The sequence below is a fragment of the Phaeodactylum tricornutum genome, chromosome 7 (assembly GCF_000150955.2).
Source record: "Phaeodactylum tricornutum CCAP 1055/1 chromosome 7, whole genome shotgun sequence".
In the NCBI taxonomy this organism is placed as follows: domain Eukaryota; phylum Bacillariophyta; class Bacillariophyceae; order Surirellales; family Neidiaceae; genus Phaeodactylum; species Phaeodactylum tricornutum.
Genome location: NC_011675.1, coordinates 876844 through 895714, shown reverse-complemented (window position 1 = coordinate 895714; position 18871 = coordinate 876844). Strand labels below are relative to the sequence as shown.

General features: G+C 48.9%; 7 protein-coding genes across 7 annotated transcripts; 3 read left to right on the top strand and 4 right to left on the bottom strand.

Annotated features, from left to right (window-relative positions):
* Positions 1-214: 214 nt before the first annotated feature.
* On the bottom strand, positions 215-2132 carry PHATRDRAFT_45672 (predicted protein; the record flags this gene model as incomplete). Its single annotated transcript, XM_002179704.1, has 1 exon — positions 215-2132. The coding sequence occupies exon 1, from the start codon at positions 1886-1888 to the stop codon at positions 215-217; it is 1674 nt and encodes a 557-aa protein (XP_002179740.1). The 5' UTR covers positions 1889-2132.
* Positions 2133-2868: 736 nt separating this feature from the next.
* PHATRDRAFT_20124 (predicted protein) lies at positions 2869-4411 on the top strand (the record flags this gene model as incomplete). Its single annotated transcript, XM_002179898.1, has 2 exons — positions 2869-3467; positions 3750-4411. Coding segments are annotated over exons 1-2 (1200 nt in total), but the record flags the coding sequence as incomplete, so codon positions are not given.
* Positions 4412-4548: 137 nt separating this feature from the next.
* On the bottom strand, positions 4549-5737 carry PHATRDRAFT_27246 (predicted protein). Its single transcript, XM_002179703.1, has 3 exons — positions 5593-5737; positions 5051-5517; positions 4549-4973 (listed from the first exon to the last, which is right to left on the bottom strand). The coding sequence occupies exons 1-3, from the start codon at positions 5636-5638 to the stop codon at positions 4635-4637; spliced, it is 852 nt and encodes a 283-aa protein (XP_002179739.1). The 5' UTR covers positions 5639-5737; the 3' UTR covers positions 4549-4634.
* Positions 5738-12616: 6879 nt separating this feature from the next.
* Pt-KIF8 (kinesin family-like protein) lies at positions 12617-13550 on the top strand (the record flags this gene model as incomplete). The annotated part of the gene is made up of 2 exons (XM_002179897.1): positions 12617-13218; positions 13313-13550. Coding segments are annotated over 2 exons (840 nt in total), but the record flags the coding sequence as incomplete, so codon positions are not given.
* Positions 13551-14828: 1278 nt separating this feature from the next.
* Positions 14829-15764, bottom strand: PHATRDRAFT_35424 (predicted protein; the record flags this gene model as incomplete). The annotated part of the gene is made up of 1 exon (XM_002179702.1): positions 14829-15764. One exon carries the CDS (start codon positions 15762-15764, stop codon positions 14829-14831), a length of 936 nt encoding a protein of 311 aa, XP_002179738.1.
* A 581-nt stretch (positions 15765-16345) lies between these two features.
* Positions 16346-17365, top strand: PHATRDRAFT_11990 (predicted protein; the record flags this gene model as incomplete). The annotated part of the gene is made up of 2 exons (XM_002179896.1): positions 16346-16598; positions 16626-17365. Coding segments are annotated over 2 exons (993 nt in total), but the record flags the coding sequence as incomplete, so codon positions are not given.
* Positions 17366-17910: 545 nt separating this feature from the next.
* PHATRDRAFT_5217 (predicted protein) lies at positions 17911-18759 on the bottom strand (the record flags this gene model as incomplete). The annotated part of the gene is made up of 2 exons (XM_002179701.1): positions 17911-18441; positions 18643-18759. Coding segments are annotated over 2 exons (648 nt in total), but the record flags the coding sequence as incomplete, so codon positions are not given.
* Between the last annotated feature and the right edge of the window lie 112 nt (positions 18760-18871).

Genomic DNA, 18871 nt, shown 5'->3' with positions numbered 1-18871 from the left:
TAAGTGATTCTCGGTCGAGCAATGCTACCTCCACTTGAGGAGGAGGCGGAGCAGCATCACCGCAAACCTAGACTTCTCTCGTAACTTTTGTTGCGAAAAATTTCGAAACATAGCAATTTTGCATTTCTTTCATGCAAAGAGCAAGTTCCTGAACTTGAGCCTTCATGCAAGTACATACATTATGCTCGAGCTCAACCCTTTGTTCCTGGTGAGCTTAACTCAATTCGCCTTGAATGACAAGGTCGTCTTCATTGCAGTCGTTCGTCTCTAGAGGCAAAAGGTTGAGCCTATTAATGGCCGAATCCACTGGCTGGTCTTCCGATACAGCGCCCATGCCTTTTCCTTTAGTTTCCGGTAATGTTGAAACACAAAAGGCCGTAAAGAAGTGTACCAACAGCATAACGATTCCAATTTGCGTAAGTGAAGCACTTCCTTGAACCAGATAGGGACAAAAGATGGCTCCTAAGCGTGCCATGGCGTTGGCCGTTGAATGTCCAGTGGAACGAACTTCGGTTGTCAGAATTTCCGCCGTACTCACCCATGTAACGCACGTAGCGGCCATTTCAAAGATTCGGGCTATAAAACTCAGACCGATCAAAGCGTACCGAGGAAATCCCCACGAGGCGAAGACACAGAGCGCACAAACGGAGAGGCCCGCAATAAGATAACTGAACACTTGGGAGGGGATACGGCCAATTCTGTCGACCGCAAAAATGACCATTGTGGTTCCAACCAGCTCAGCTGTACTGCTAGCAAAAATGGCGCCGTAATCGAAGCTATAAGGCTCTTCGTCACCTACCGCTACTCGATTTATAGTTTCAGCTTCCGCAAATACCTTGGTAATGGCAAGGAGCGTACCGTAGTAACCAAATGCGAACGAACCCCAGGCACCCCACAATCGCAAAGTTGTTTCCCTCCACTTCGGAGTAAAGAGATCGGCCAAAGAAGCGTCTTTTTCGTCTTCGTCCTGCAACAACTTCGTGTTGCTGGGAAACACCTCATCCTTTTCTAGGCCATTGAGAGCGGCAGCGTGTCGTAAAATCTCCAAGGCTTCATCTGTACGACCTTCCGCACATAACCATTGCGCTGACTCGGGTACCCAGCAGTATCCAAGAACGAGGGATACAAGACAAGGAACCGAACAAGTCGCCACAAATAATCTCCAATGGGGTACTTCACCACGAAGTGTCATGTAGGCAATACCAACTACAAAAAGACAGCCGATGGTCCAAAAATACTCAATCTTAAGCAAATTTGTACCTCGCTGCGACGAGGGCAAAAATTCTGCAAGAATATCAAACGGCACGGTTAAACCGCCAACACCAACCCCGACCCCAAAAATCGTGGCAGTCAACATACCATAGTTTGTCGCTGCTGAGGTGGCGAAACCAAAGAAGGAAATTATGGAAGATGCCAGCATAAACACGGGTCGACGTCCCCAGGAATCGGCCAATGGACCAAGAATCAGTGTACCTAACATGCTACCGGCGAACAATGAACTGGTTATCATCGCTGTCAAGTCGTTGCTGAGCGACCAAAGGTCTTGGACGACAAGCGAGAGGAAGCTAAGTAAAATCACCTGCATGGCATCAGCCGCAAAACAAAGTCCAGAAGCAATCAAAATACGTATTTGAAATGCTCCCATACCGATTCTCTCCAAAGCAACATCAGTGGAAATGTATTCCAAGTCGTTATCGTTGTGGCTCTTTAAATTTGGGGCGGTTGAAAACAGATCTTCATTTTCTACCAGAGGCAATGGAGAAGGTAGATGCGTAATGTTGTGATTTGTGTCAAGGTCTACCGGCTGTTCCTCAGCGTCTGAACAGTGATCGATCTCAGTGACGACTTGTTCGTAGCGCTGCGTCGGCCGCTTGTCCGCTGTGAGCATACTGATTATTGCTAGTCGTAGCGGAAGAGGTGAAACAGCTTGTAAGCGTTTTTCAGATGACTTTTTGTGGATCGTCGAGCTTTAGGAACTGCCTTCGCTCAAATGAAAGAAAAAATCCAGTTGCAGCGGCGCCTTACAGTTAATTACTCTATCACTGCATATCAGGATTGCGAGGAGCGGCAACATCCCGCAGGAGGATGCGGACGCGCCGAAATAGACGCAGGTCATCGTCAGTCGTGAAACGAGAGAAAGACGTGTGTGGCTTCCTCAGAATTTTGATTAACAGTATACCAACATTCTTCATTTAATGTGATTTCACAAGAACGGTTACCGAATTATTGGCCAAATACCGAATGACATTGACTTTCCAAATTATCTAGTATAGGAATTGTATCCGAGAAGACACAACAAAGATTGGGAGTCCAAGTTGCTTCGAAAAGTTCGGCTTGAGAGGCGGGTACATCCATTGACAGTTAGCCAATATCTCTAGCAAACCATGGATGAAAGAGAAAGAGTGAAGAGTGAAACTTCCTTCTCATGACAATTGCAGATTTCACATCAACAAGAATCGAACGTCTCCTGGTTGAGAATTTGGCTTTGTCGAGGAAAAGTGCGCTAGGGAGGTCGTCCGGGAAAGTGTTAAAGTTAGTGTTCCCTTACTTTTACAGCTAGCAGCCAGCTTTGTGAGGCATAAACTAAATTAATGCCGAGGAAGAGATAGTTTGGTAGAACAGAATTCAATTGCTAACTTACGGGTAGTTATATATTTTCATTCACTGTTAACATAAACCAATTATCTATTCGTAACAGAGGAGACGAATTTAGGCGGTGTGACTTTCGGTTTTATGTAGAAAAGTACATCGACCAAATCAAGAAAATCCCATCTCGATGGTCAGGTGATGGTTTGACTCTCCGAGCTACTAGAGACCATGGGATCGATCTACAAGCTGTGACATGGACGTCAAATCGGATTCAATTACCATATTTTAAGAGGATCTAACGCTGCAAAGCCTTTCAGTCGTAGAGGAAGTTTGTTGAGGAATGCATTTGTTACGCCCCTCACGGCATCCGCTAAAGCTCGGTCCGGTCCTGCGACAACAATACCTAACAACTCGTACAGCACCACGGAGACTTCAACCGAACATGCACCTCGTCGCTAACCTGCGCTCGGCCACGCTCACGGGCGCTTCTTTGCATAGGATCCGGTTGTACTCGACCACGACTGTCCATAGCCTGGATATTCTCGTGGATCCTCGTGTCATATCGCAGCCGAAACGAAACGAAAAGAGCAAGAAATCCAACAAACCTTCCTACCGCTTCGTGGATCGGGTCAGGGTCCAGGTTTCGGGAGGTGCCGGGGGAAAGGGGTCCCTTTCCTCCGAACAAATGCGCCGCCGACATCATTTACGGCCGGATGGTGGGCACGGTGGTCATGGAGGTCAGGTCTTCCTCGTCGCCGATCCGAGGGAGCAAACGCTGTCGTGGACGCATCCACACGCGCAAGCGGAAAAGGGCACCAACGGGTCGAGCAAGGAATGTTCCGGACGGAAAGGGGAAAACCTGATTATACGAGTTCCCTGTGGAGTTGTAGTGAAACGGATATTGGATCCAGGAGATGAATGGGACGAAGAGAGAAAACTGGTGAACCGGCCGTCGTGGAGTAGTGTCCAACAGGCCAATATGGTGGAGGAAGAGAAAGACTCAAGGGTATGGGATGAAGCGGGTACAAAACGCGAGAGTGAAAACGGTGATTTGTCCGATAGTGAGGATGACGATGATGAAGAAGGGGAGCGCGATCTTCGCTTACTCCAGCAAGGCTTCGAGATTGAGGTTACTCCAGACGGCTCAGCAGACGAACTAGCTGGGAATGAAGAAAGTCTTACCGATTCAGTACGACGCACCGTGGTGATTGCGGATTTGGATGAACCTGGTTCCTATGCTTTGGTGGCACGGGGCGGCCAAGGAGGAATTGGCTCGTCTTACTATGCGAGTGCACAGGGACCTACTCCTGATGCGAAAATCTTGATTCGTAAGGCCAAACCAGAACCTGGTGAAATTGCCTTTCTGGAGCTGGAGCTCAAGCTCATCGCAGACATCGGGCTAGTTGGTTTCCCCAACGCTGGTAAGTCCAGTCTCCTACACGCTATGAGCCGAGCTTCGCCCGAGATTGCTCCCTATCCGTTTACCACACTGCATCCCCTTATTGGATGTATTGAATATCAGGATGGATACAGGATCCGAGCGGCTGACATTCCAGGTTTGATCGAAGGCGCATCTGAAGGCAGAGGTTGTGGACACGCCTTTTTGCGCCACATTGAACGAACGAAGGCACTCTTGTACATTGTCGATGCAGCAGGTACAGACTTTCGGGATCCAGCGGAAGATTTGAAAATCTTAGCGAAAGAGTTGGAATCTTACGGTGACGGAAGCCTTCTGGAACGACGTGCGCTAGTGGTTGCCAACAAGCTGGATCTTTTGACGGAAGAACAAGCCTTCGAGATTCTCGAAGCGGTCGGGCAAGCTGCAAAAGAGGCCGGAATCAATTGTGAGCAGAATGTCTTCGGTATTAGTGCTGGAGTATCTGGACAAGGGCTCGGACAACTCTCTCGGGAAATCAGGAATATTGTAACGAAAAGTGAGGCAGATCGGCAGTACGAATTCGAACAAAATGACCAGATCCTTACTACATAATGATTTTAGATAGCTTTTTGGAACGGGAACGCTTAATTTCATGAAACCAGCGGTATCACTGACTGTCAATATTAGTGGTGAAGACATTAGGTGACAACGAAACAACATTGTCTTTGTTTCGCATACGGTTCAAAACGGGCTTTAAAACGTTGCTTCCAGCATACAATGTAGTAAACGACCCCACCATCACAAGCTTGCACTTTGCTCGTGTTATGGCCACATTCAGACGCCTGAAGTCTTGTAGAAGGCGACCGACTCGGCCTTTCTCGTTGCTTCGAACAAATGAGACTACAACGACTGGCTTGTCTCGGCCTTGATATCGATCGATAGTGCTCATTTCAAGACCTTTGCTCTTCCAGCTTGCCAGGGAAGCACACTCGTCCATGACACGGAGCTGAAATATTCGCAACAAACATGACTGTTAATTAAAGGGATTGCGTTGGTTTCGGCATACTGTACGCTTCTACTGACCTGAGCCCGGAACGGACAAATCACTCCCACTGCCTGAGCCTCAATACCACAGGAAAGAAAACCTTCAACAATCAACTGGACGATACGGGCCTCGACGTAGTTGACAATGCTGCCCCCATCTCTGTTGCGTAACGTCCGTTCGAGCGCTTCCAATCCTTCGCCTTTTGACGATAGGTCCAGTCGAATTTTGTCCGTATCCAGAAAGACAACAGGAAAATCAGGGTCCACCGAGCGCATTAGCCATGCATTAGTTGCAACGTCGCCGATATTCCCCATGTTTTCCGGGAAACCAGGTAAATCTAACTTACGATACCTAACATCATCGTTTCCACATTTGAGACTCCCTGCGTACACAATATCATTGCTAAGCTGACAGATGTCCTCATGCATTCGATATTGGAAAGTAAGCTGACAAACCGAATCTGGGTGCTTTTCAGCAAGACGCTTTAACATCGACTCCCCGAATCCTTTTCGAAAAAAGGCAAAGATGCATTAGAGACGTCTACCATATTTGGTGGAAAACACCAAAAAGCGCAACCTACCTCCCATATCCGCAAGATCACTGCTCACAAGAGGCGGCAGCTGCATGTGATCTCCCACTAGAACAAATGAGTCCGCTGTAAGAAGAGCCCCGATTATTGCTGGCTGGCTTATTTGACCAGCTTCGTCAACAATAACAATATCGAAATGTTCTCCTACAAGAAGAGGCGATCGGGGTGCTGATAAAGCTGTCGCACCAACAACGGCAGCAGATGAAACAACTTGACGAAGCGACTCCGCAGACGGTGAGGAGTGTAATGGCCCATTACTGATTGACTGCTCGAGGCCCCTTGCGACCTCGCCCACCATGATTGACCGGACCTCTGCGTGGCACGAGGTGAGTTGCCCCACGCGGACAATCGCTGGGGACGGTCGGGACGCAGTCGTTTCAGCCATTCCTGTGTCCAACAGCTTCAAAAGTATATTATCGACGGCAGCGTGCGTATACGACGTAACTAGAACTCGCTTTCCGTGTGCAACGAGAAGGCGTACAACAAAAGCTATTGTCGAAGTTTTGCCAGTGCCGGGCAAACCCTGAATGAGAGAAAAATCGTTGGCGGAGAAAATCTAAAATGTTGATTGAGTGTACGAGAGTAACGAAGCAGCTGCGAAAATCAGCAAGGTAAACTCACCTGTTCGACGGCCGCTCGCTGGTCTTGGTTTAGCTCAGCAAATTCGAGGACGAGATCCATGACATCGCAACCAGGTACTATTTCTTCTGTCGTTCCAGGAGTCGGCGAAAACACCGAGCTGACTCTCGACTTGTTAAAGGTTGGTGGGCGAAGCGCAACAATGGATTTACGCAGACGTACAAGTCTGGCGCTAAGAGAAGCATTTTCATCTTGGTCAGCTTCGACTGCATCTCCGACAAAGAGTTTTACAAGATTCTGGCGTAGAGTTCCGATGCCTGTAGCAACATCGTCTCGATCCAAACGAAACAAAACACCGCTATCTTGATCACAAGTATTTCCTATTATCAGTCGCAGGCGATCATAATCATCTTTGCCGGCACGAAGAAGGACGAGGCTTTCAGTTGCTTGGCTCAGGAATCCTCGGACAATGTGCATCTGTCGACGAGCATTTCGTGGACCAACAAATCTCGATTCCAGGCTCGTACAATCGATACTTACAATGACATGACATCCTGGTTCAAATGCAAGGCTATCCAGAGGGCTGCACTCTCTTGCTCCGGAACTTCGTTTGAAGGCCAATAGGAACATTGTGGAGGATTCTCTTGTACTTGTTGAATCTTTAAGCGAATGAATCCCATTGAAACACATGCCTGACATACACTTCCCCGTGACTTTTTCACGCACGGAAGATGGAATCAACCATGACTCGGCAACAGAAGAGAGCCCTATGTCTGCCTCCAGATCAATAAGTCGATCCCATTTCTGAAAATAGGCAAAGTCACAGTTGCTCAAGTGACCAGTGAACGTTCTCAAAAGTTCCTTGTGTGAGTGGGCCTGAAGAACACTGCCCGTCTCCATTGAGCTGAGGGATGCTCGTTCGTACATCATGCATTCTCGATTTGTAAAGCATTTGGTACAGGAGTGCGAACTTGGAAGCAAGTTAGGTAGTGCAGCAGGCGGAGGGTCAAGCAATGTCACACTACAAGAGCAAAAAAGGAAAAACATTTAGACAAGCTTTCAAAAAAGCTGATTCGTCTTTTACCTGGTCGTTTGTTTACTTGCCTGGAAGATTGATTGTTCTGGAGGTTCTTGTCTTCGTAATTGAGAACGACACCGCGAGGCCTTGATACTCTTCGGGTTTCATTTGCTACAACGTTTCGTTGACCGACAAGGCTTTTGATTTCTCCAAGTCTCGGCGCAACGTGCACTGCACGGAAGGAATCTCCATTCATGTACAAGAGTACACCTGTGTCGGTACTGCCGTTGGCTTGGCTTGATTGATCGCCTTTTGTTCCGTACTTCGTCTTTAGCATCAAAGTGTACAGAGCCAGCTGAGCCATGTGAGCGTTCTGCGTCCTTTGGTTATGACCAGTTTTGAGCTCGATACCAACAATTGAGGGCGAGGGCTTTCCGGATGGATCTTTACTGACTGTTGAAGCGTTAACAATCATGTCAACGTTCCCTTTTAGGCCAAGCTCGGGTGATATGATGGGTTCCTCAATGCACTCGACCGAGGTCGCCAAAAACTTCTTCGAGGATTCTTTTCCGTCACTTTCGAGCCATGGATAATGCTCTGCTTGCTTATCTTTTTTACGTTCACCAAAAGCGGTATACTGATTCGCAAAGCGCTGCAACTGTGACGCAAATTTGATAACCTCGCGCTCACATTCTCTCGACGAGGTTGAGCACGCAAGAATACCTTCCGCGTTTTGACGAACAATTGTATGCAGAGAATCTTGGGCAGTCGAGACGGAAAAATCTCGCTTTCTCATGGACTCTTCAAACAGCTCATGGCGCATCGTACCAAACAACGGTGCCTTGGCTATAAGCAACAAAAGAATCGCTAACCGTAAATCGCAATTTCAAAGCTTACACCTTATACACTCGGTCGGTACGTACCAGTCAGTCCCGAAGATCCCAACCGCGATTTCAGCACGGCACGCCGTGTGCAGCTCACTGTCTCACTAATACAAGTTGGAGTCAAGAGCATATCCGGATGCACCACGATTACGAGATCGTCTTCGACGCTCCCCGGTGGAGGACATGTGTGCAGGATCAATGGTAAAGTGTCCGTTCGAAAGCGCCCTGTCAACGAACATATGTGGATCACATCTCCAGTTGTGATTCTTGTATGATACCATTCGCCCCGCAAATGAACCAGTCCGGCCTCGGGCCACGCTGCGTCTGAAGTACATCGATCATCAAGATGCCAAGTGCGACGGATGTCTTCCCTTAGCATGCTAGTCTGCCAACTGGCCAAAGATAAGGTTTTAGTGAAAGTTGTGGTGTCCTCGAAAACTTGAAGGACCTTGTAGCGTGTAAATGATAAGTGGTGAAGTTCTCCTGGCGCTTCTTGGGTTATGGATAGAGGATTAATCACGGGGGCAATCGCTGGCCGCGAGTGAGGATGCTGGTCGTACAGCGTCAGTGACTGGACCTTGACACACGTGTGCAAAGTCAAGTTGGTCGGCTGGGAATGAGTCTGATGCGCAGCTATTGACTTGTCGAGTTCTTCAAAGTCAACCTCGGGAAAATCACCGAACGGATCAGTATCGATGTCCTTAGCAACATTTTCAGCCAACTGTTCAGGCCTCGGAAGAATTTTCGCTGACATGCCATTCATAGGCACACCCTGTCGCAGAGGCCTGCAGTCAAATGGGGCTTGCGTACCAGCCAGCATTATGGACTCAATTTCATCCATATCCTCTACGCTCATATTCCAGTCTCCAAATTCGTCGCAGAATTCGAATTTGTTAATCTGTTGTACTGCTGTTTCTGGCGGTACTGACATCTTCGTCTTAACTGGATGCTGGTCGGCAGTATTGCAGTTTGGAATGGCCTTTTCGGAATTTGTTAGGATGGAATCTTTGGGAGATACATGAGTCTCTTTGGTGGTGACTGTGGGAATGGAAGCTCCCGAGGCGGAAACTTGCAATGGAGCAGAAGTGGAATGAGCAGCATTTTCGGGTTCAAGCGCCTCCTTCTGTAACGTCAAAATTGGTTTCGTTGACAACGAATCTGACATAAGGGCATCTATCAAATTCAAATCAAGATCGCCAAATTCATCTGACGGTGTCCCACAGTTGATCTTCGAAGTAGCAGTAGTGCTAGCCTCATATGCTACATTTGAGCTGATCGATGTATTTGGCTGCGAAGGAATCGAGCTACTTGATATCGCATCTCGAGTTTGAGATTTTGGTTCAGCCGGTACGGGGGCGGAATCATTAGCCTTATTGCTGGTGCCGATGGTGCATGGAACGTTGACCGTGATGCTACTACTGTTGTTGGGGGAAGGAGTTTGGACCTGCTGCAACAAATTCTCCAAGAGCGCAAGTCCATCATTACCCGTCTTTGGCGTTCCGAACGTCCGCAAGAACTCTGGAGAAGGTCCGTTTCCCAATGACCTTGTAGCACCTGGTACTATTGTTGGCGTAACTTTTGGACGCTTCCAGTCTTCGTGGATACTATCCCCAGTGTGTCTTCGCCGAGGCTGAACAGGAAGGCTATGATCCACTATATGCTTAGAATCCATGTTACGGGAGAATGAAGCATTCTGCGCTGTGTTACTTGCTTCCTGTGTCGGTTCGTTTAAATCAGCCGTACCGTCAATGTGTTCGTCTTGCAAACGTGAAAAGATGGCGCCAATTTCTGTTTCCGCGTCGCGTCGTAATTGTTGCGGAGATTTTGCGATCGTTATTGTGGAGGGCAGCACTTTCGTAACGCTGGATAGAGATGACTTACGGCGTCGTCTCCATTTTCTCTCACGCTGTTTCCTGGAGACGGTTGTCCTGGGTGTACTTTCCTCATCATCTCGTAAACGATTACGTTCCGGCGGCGATACTATGTCGCGCAAGTCCAAGTTATTGCTTTCGTCCCAGGCGACACAGTCCTGGGTCAACGACGGGAAGTCCTGCCTCTGGAGCGTATGTTGCTCCTCCCCATCTGCGTGACAATCGTCCATCCCGCCATTGACCTGTTCATCATCTCGAGATAGCTGAACGCGATCGCTTTCCATGACGCTGGTGATGTGCGGATAGCGAACCGAGTGTGGCTTTTATGAAGTGTACCAGAGCCGATCTGCGTAAGGAAGAGAATTGCTTTCACCTCGATTGGCTGATTGCTTGCAGTCAGTTGATGTTGCTGCCACTAGTTTCTAGCATTCCATGCGGTCCAGCGATGGCTATGGAGACCTTTGCTGGTCTACCTGGTACCGCTATAAATCACAATCACGCAGTGGGTAGAATCCACACAGCGTGTGTGTTTTATGACTTTCGTAATACTGAGAGGATAGAGGAGCCGCTTTTTGGCGTGTTCAGGAATGAAGGGAGGTCCTAGCACGTCAAGATCGCAGGGGTCCTTCCCAGAGAGAACTGCCAAAAATGCCGACGCCAGTGTGATTGTAATGAAGTTGGAACGAGAGCGTCCACAGAAATGTCGTTGTTGGTTCGGGCGCGGATTCACATTCAGGATGTTGTCCAATGAAAGGCGCCTGAACTTTAAGAAGAGATTTGGAGCTCCAGCACCCGATTTTTTAACTTTTCCGGGTTTCTTCGATAACAATGAAATACGTTGTCATGACTGTATATAAATCATGATTGCATCTTACGTTCGTCACTTGTTTTTTTAAATCGGCAGGAACGCCAACTTCATATATAACCGAGTCTATGACAAGATTGTCGTCACACCCTTTAAATCTAAACTCCTCGAGGCCTACTCTCTTTGTTCCATTACAATACGCATCTGTCCAAGTTGAAGACGTTTCCGGCCACGTTGCCCTATTGAAAGTCGTATCTTAGGTGATATTGAGACAGATGCCCTTCTGCAGGAATCGCCTAAACTTGTCCGCGAAACAGCGAAGTAATAATCTTCTGCTCACTTCTTTCTCTCTCGATATCCAAACTAAAAGTCTTCTCGCCAGACTACCGTAGCCGAATATCTTCGATACCGCAGCATCATGGACATCATCAAACAACCCATGCAATCCCCGGACGATGCCATTAGTTTGGGATCTTACGAGAAGTACTACAAGGATTTGCCGGCGCAATTTGTAATGTCTAACACAAATCGCAGGAAGGTACCGGTAGTATCCAAGCCGAATCGCCGGACCGGTTCGACACATTTGCGCGAGATTCCCCCCAAACACATCCTCGGGCCGTCTTCTTCCTCCGGTACTGTCATTACCTCAGGTACCTCCGTAACTTGCAGTAGCACTGTCGCGAGCACCAGTCCTCCCAGGAACCATTCGCTGCAGCAACAACAAAGACGTCGAGCAGCTTGTAATAACTTTCTTGCAAAATTCAAACAAGCCAAGCCAGTGAAGGAAACACCGTCAAAGAATCGTACGAAATCTCATAGTAGCCGCTCAATGAAGAAACTTTTGTCGCCACCGCAAGTGGAATCGAAAGCTACAGTGGGGTCCTTCAACTTGCCGACAAAAGTGGATTTGCAAGAGAAAAAGGGTTCTCACTACCATGCTGAGCATGATCCATATTACTACTTGCCTACCACTGAGACAAGGAGCTCTTCTACGTTGACCCCGCGCCGTTCGGTGACGTTGTCGTCATCCAGACGCACCTCGAAGTTGGACGCATATATCCAAGAAATCACAGTTCAGCCGAACTGCAATCGCGATGATGACGACGACGATTCTTTGAAGACTTCGACGACTACCCGCCATAGCAGGCATTCTCGAGGCGCCAACAATATCTATACCAGCAATCCAAAGCATTCCAGCTCTGTGTCGAAGACGAGTTCTGTTGTATCCACAATTTCGCCGTCACGACTTTGCAGTTCAATAAAGTCCCCCGCTATGATACCACTGCAGCCTGTTTCGCCTAGAGATTCGTCGTGTTTGAGGCGACCAGAGTTTTCAGCGGCACCCTCGCCTCTTTCGTATCGCCCACCGACCTCACTCTTATTGTCGTCGTTAACGTCAAAAACTCAAGAACTGGCGTCCGTAGTAACGGCCGTTACTAGTCCAATGGAACCATTCGTGGCCGATCACATTCAAGGTACGTGTCCAGTTATGCATACACTATGGTTGTGATCTTTCTTTTCAAGACTTTTTTCTCATGTTCGATATCCTTTCTATACTTGCACTACAGTTGCCATCCGTTTGCGACCGCTGCAACCTCGTGAACTCCTCTGCACGAGTCCCACAAAACGTCTATCTCAGTTTCGCTCGCGCCAGAACCACGGTCGGTCTGGCAGTTGTGCTACTGATATCGATAGCTCACAAGAAGATGCCCACGCATGGACGCTGTTGTCCGACAACAGTAGTAATGCCCTGTTGGCTACACTGTTGCAAAAAAAATCTGCACGGAACATCCCCGGACGCACGGCTTTCGCTCTTGACCACGTCTTCGACGTCTTCGACGAAAGCACTACGTCTAACCAGGTGTACAAGGTCTTCGTTCAACCGATTGTCCAGGCCGTACTCACGGGTCGTCACGGTACAGTCTTTGCCTACGGTCCCACCGGATCTGGTAAGACGTACACAATGCAGGGTGGAGTGATACCACAGGCTGCCACCGATTTGTTTGAACAGCTTCCCCCCGGGGGCTTGATCCGTGCTCAATATTTCGAAATCTACAATGAAACCGTGCTTGACTTGGCTCACGGCAGGAAAGCGGCAGGTCACATTTCTAAAAACAATCGCCGCGTCGTCAGCGTTCAGGAAAACTTGTCGGGAGACGTTCAAGTTAATGCTTCGTATCACGACATGCACACCGTCAATGATGTTGCAAGTTTGCTTGCATACGGCAACCGCCGCCGTGCTTGCGGTACCACCGACGTTAATAAGGAATCGTCCCGTTCCCACGCAATATTTCGACTCCATGTACATGTACCGCAACGATCAAACTGTCCCACTGATGCAGTCACCACCGCTACTACGACCGCAATGCTCAACCTAGTGGATCTAGCTGGATCAGAAAACGCCTCCAAGTCCAACACGAGCGGATTGAGAAAACGTGAAGGTGGAAAAATAAACCAAAGGTGCGTACTTCTTCAGTATATGTTGTGTAGTAGTGCTTTGGCGGTTGACAATTTTTGGAAGACTTACTAATATGCCTTTCTTCATCTTTGGAAGTCTTCTGTCACTATCACGTGTTATTCACTCTTTAAGCTTACCATCAAAGAAACAACCCAAGCACATTGGGTTTCGAGATTCCAAACTGACTCGAATTTTGCAATCAAGCCTGGAAGGAAATGCTTGTACCGCGATTCTGTGCTGCGCGTCCGCCTCGCGTATGTCCGTAGAAGAAACCCGATCTACACTAAAGTTTGCGGCAAGCGCAAAGACCATAGTGGTACAACCCACTGTCAATGTGCAAGTCGTTTCCCAAGCCTCTCTGATTGACAGTCTTAGAAAGGAATTGACAGAGTCTAGAGCGGCGCTGCAATCATTGCAAGCACAATTGGACGCAGCAAATCAAAGAGGTTGTGTGGCGGGGGAAGCAGTGTCCGCCGTAGAGAGTTCCAACACATCTGAACAGTCAGATATGGCGGAAACCACACCTATGGACGAGAAACGTTCGTTGTCGCAGGACAATTTGTATCATGAGCCCTCGTCCCCTAGATCCGCCATGACAACCTACTGCTACCATGTCGATCATGACAATGACAGCGAGTCACCTTCGGAAGCAGTCCTTGTAGACGAGTTTCGTTTGTCAGACACTTTTCGTCGACAATCTGAGAGCTCACAAACCTTGTTGTGCCAGAAATCCATTACGCTATCGCCCAGTCGGTCCGAATGGCAGAAGTCAGCTTTCACTTCCGAGCCCCAAAAGTCGGTATCTATTTCCGAACCGCCTTCTTCCTTTACGGACTTCGTGCCCCCACCTGTATCGGAAGTTGTAATTATGGTCACCGCGCCCCGCATACATGATGCCGATGCTGCAACGCGCCTTGAAGAAGCCGAGGAACGTGCCAAGTTTTTGGAAGGCAAGCTAGAAACGACGGATAACTTGGTCGAATCACTTTTCGACAACCTCAAGTCCGCCCGGTGCCAAAACGAAGAGCTGCTTGATTTGAATACTGAAGTTGAGTCTCGCCTTCTTAATTTGGAGCAAGCCAAAGAGGTGAAACACAAAGTCAATGATTTACTCATGCAACAGCATTTATTGCTGAAATACTCCATTTATTTGGGATTAGTGCTTTACATTTTTGGGGGCAAAGAATACTTTTTGGCAGTTGTCGTGTTCATATGGCTTTCATTGGAAATTGTTGCGTGAGAAACCGATCAGTGTTTTCTGCAATGTCTCACTGGGAACCCATATATGACTTTATTCTTTTTACATTGGACTTTTATTTAAATTAACAGTAAGATAATATGTACTCTTTCAACCATCTCTCACAGCGAAATTATGTATCGTGATTAGTACAATCTTTTACGTTGTATCAACTGAATTAACTCACATTATGTATTTTCACATTAGCTTCAATTTGAATGGTAAGATCGTCAATGGACCACTTGATTCCAGTTCGATACCTTCCTGTCGAAGGATCGGCAGCGCTCGTTCCAAGACATTGGGCAAGTGTTCTTTGAGCATGTGGAGCATGTCCCACTCGAGCGGACACGTGACATCTATTCCATTCGGAGAGACTTAATTTGGTCCAAGCTGCAAACGAGCAAGATGCAGGCAAGTCCGCTGGGCAGGCATGCCCCGGAGATCTCGCCACTCTCGATTGACATGACTGTTGCCGTGCGAAGTGTCGCCCAAAATAGGATGAGACAGACCGTTCAAGTGTCGGCGAATTTGGTGCCACCGTCCCGTTTCTGGTCTTGCGAGCACAAGCGACGCCCGTGGCTGATTGATTCTACCACTATCGTTATCTTGGCCCGCCACGAAGCGGAACCAAGTTGTAGCATTGTTTAAAATACCCTTTTCGTTTTTGATTGGTCGATCTACCTTGAACCAACCCTCCTGTTTGAAATCCCGTCCTTGTAGTAAACCTTCGCCTCGCACTAAAGCCAAATATGTCTTTAAACTCGCAGTCTCTTTCATGGAAGCTATCAGAGTTGCCGTGGTGTTCGGTATGTAGATTTCAGCATCAGCGGTATCCGCGGCGTAGGTCAGGAGCAAACAGCCACTACAACCCCAATTGAGTCGGTGCACGAGATTGACGCAATTGCCACCCATTGCTTCCCGTGTGCGCTGGAGCATGGGGATCTGGAAAGGATCGGAACGGGAACCCGTCCACTCCGAATGGTGGCATACCACAGTGGGAGGCTTTGCCACTACCACGTACCGATCCGTCCGCGCTAGTATGGTTACGTTTCCGTGAATAAATGTTGGTTCCACGTGATTGCCGCCTTGCCACTGGATTGATAATGCGTTTGCAATAGTGGATGTATGTAATGCACCAAAGCTTGCGCGAGAAGCGCAAGAAGTGGCTCCGCAAACTAATAGTGCCGCGGCGGTTGTGGCGGCGGCAGCCCAACAGATGATCTCCAGCATTCCAATAGATATATTTGGTCTATTGGTAGGTTGCATGGTTCCAGTTGCTTTTGTGTACACGTTTGTTGCGATCAGCGCCATTCTAGCACAACTCTGAACATCCGTACTATGTTACCGTGTCAAAAGCATACATCTGTTTTGATATGCAGTTCCTGAGAATTGGTATTCTACGTTGCCTATGGAATGAAGCATCCACAACTGATGTCTCACATCAAGAAATCCACGGCCACGGAGATAACGTTAGGTTGCTGGAAAATGACAGACATTTTATATGTCCATCAGACACGATCCTACCACCATACCAGGCAGAAATCGGAGAACATTATGTCTCTGTGTTCCTGTATTCACAGCTCCTGGTTCCTTACACTAACTCTCGCTCTCGGAATAGTCGACTTTCTCTTTGTCGTCGCGATGGTTTGATTGTACAAGCATGATAGCGCACGCTGTAAGATTAGGGAGTCCTGCGGACTCAATTCTAGTCCTTACAAAAATTCTCCCTAGATTCAGAGCCTTCCTGCTTTCTGACCATGTCGCTCGTTTCTTTAGCTCGAAATTTGCTGATACGGAATCGATCGAAGGCCGCTGTTTCTGCTGATTTGCTGCTCTCCACCCCTGCCAGTGCCTTTGTCATCTCGAGGCGCCGTAGCAGCGGTGTTCCTCGCGACGGTAGCCAGAACGCCGAAGCCAGCGCCACGCATGCGTTTGACCGTGGTTTCAAGCGACTACAGCGTAATAATGCAGCCCGGATGCAGCAATCTTGGCGAAATGCGTCGGATGATGCCGCAAACTACGACTACGTTCGGGAAGAAATCGCCTCGCGCTTGATTGATCGCCTAGACGACATTAAGCGCGACGAGGGATTTCCGCTAGCGCTCGACGTGGGATCCGGTCCTGGTTATGTTTACAAAGCAATCTGTGCCGATGAGGCCCTTCAAGGTGAAGGGGGCGTGGGTGGCGTCAGGAAATTAGTTCAACTGGATTCCGCTGGGGAAATGTTGTACCGCGATGCCGATCTCCTCGTGCCCGGCAGTGAACGCTGCGATTCTTACCGTCTGGAATTGGACGAAGAAGCCATTTTGCCGTTTCCGGATGGGACTTTCGATCTAGTTATTAGCTCAACGTCGATGCATTGGGTCAATCAATTACCGAAACTTTTCAAAGAAATTCGGAGGGTGTTGAAACCGGATGGCTGCTTTATGTTTGCCATGATTGGTGGTACTACGTTACCCGAGCTGCGAGCTGCAATGGTGATGGCAGAGATCGAGCGCGAAGGCGGAGTCAGTCCGCACGTCGGACCATTTGTAGAGCTTTCGGACGTGGGCGCTCTTTTACAACGTGCAGGCTTTGCGTTGCCCACAATCGACGTGGATTCCATGAAGATCGCGTTTCCCAACGCAGCCGTCCTGATGGAGCACTTGCAACGTATGGGGGAGAGCAATGCTTGTATTAAACGAAGAGAACGTATTGGACTGGATACGTTTTTAGCAACGGCATGTCTCTACGACGAAATGTTTCCTTTAGAAGGACATGACGACGGAGGGGAGCCAGCAGTGGAGGCATCGGTTCAAGTGATCTACGCCATTGGATGGACACCTCACGTATCTCAGCCGGCACCGCTGGAACGGGGTACTGCTACTCACAAAGTGGGCGACATTGTTGAAAAACACCAGACAAATCCTTAAGGTAGCATCTAATCCGCCGAGCCGCCTTGGCTCGTCATATGTCTGTAAAACGCGGCGTCTTCTTCTTTGCTTTTGCGCTTTTTCACAATATTTTCATTGTATCGCTGGCATCTTCTGGCGGAATTCTGCAGCGAGGCCAGTTTTTCTTCGTAAGTAGTGCCCCGGCCTCGACGGAGGATCGGCACGTGCACCGGCGAGTGCAGACTGGGGGGCTCTGCTACCAATCCCAACACACTTTCCATCCACATCAATGCCTTGCCCCACGTCACATTCGCAGAGGAGGTACTGTCGTCGACAGTATTCCAAAGTGTGGCTATCGCCGTGTCCACGTACTCCTCCAAAGATAAGCTGGTTTGGACTTGCTGCTCTTTCAATTTCCCGACGACAAACTCTTTTAGATTTGACACTGCCACGTTCATCGTTTTCAAACTTTCCAAATTGCTTCTGATTTGGGCCTCCGCCAAAATATGCGCTTCCCACTGCGACTCTTGGTGGGTAAAGATGTGCCACAGATTCTCCACCGCGTATCCCATGCGCAGACGGGGATAGCCACAATCGTGCAGCACTAGCGGTTGCTCATCCGCCAAAGGATAGGCTGGCTTACCCGGATTCTGCGCGATATCCAGCATGGCCGTGACCAACTCAGGCGTTTCCAAGCCTTGACCGATGGCGAACAAAATACTCGCCATGTAACGAATTTGATGCCACAAGAATGCCTGGCCGACAATTAAAAAGTAGGAGACGCCGGTGTCTCGCTCCATATTGACTATTTCAGCCTTATCGATTCGGCGTTCAAAGTTGTAGACCTTTTCGACATCCATTTTGCAGAAATTGCGAAAGTCGTGTGTCCCTTGCATCCGATGGAGGCCTTGGCGCATAGCTTCGACATCCAAAGTCCGACGGCGGCGGAAAAAGTACCGGTAGGTCCGCGAAGTGGCGGAAAAGCGTGCCGAAAAGTCGTCGGATACTGGTATCCAACCCAGGACCCGAATGTCATCGGGCAACAAGTTGTTCAGAATTTTGTCGTACGCGTGTTCGCGCAGTGCCCGTTGTTGGCGAAGGGGAGGATCAGTCTGCTGGTTGCCATTTTGGCTGTTTTGAACGTCTACAGTGTGCTTTTTGCGTTGTTTTTTGGTAGATCGCGGTCGTGGAGTGACGTATACCGACAACGGAGTGTATGCGTTTTTGGGTAGTTCGTTTTCGGCAACCAGATCCTGTCCCGCAGCGTCCCAGGAGGCGTCCAGCGCGTACGCGCTCTTGAGCCTTAGAGCCACGACTTGTCCGGCGGCGCTGACACCCTTGTCGGTACGCCCGCAACGTGAGTATCCCGAGGAAGCGCGGGATTCGACGAGGCGGGACGTGCGGAGGGCCCGGAAGAGGGCTTTTTCGACCGAGGCGTCGTGATCACTGCCGACGCTTTCGGCCAGTCCGGAATACTTCTGACCGTCGTAGTAGATCCGTAAGGCCACGTGTCGACGGCGACAATTATGCGCTTGGTCCCAGGCG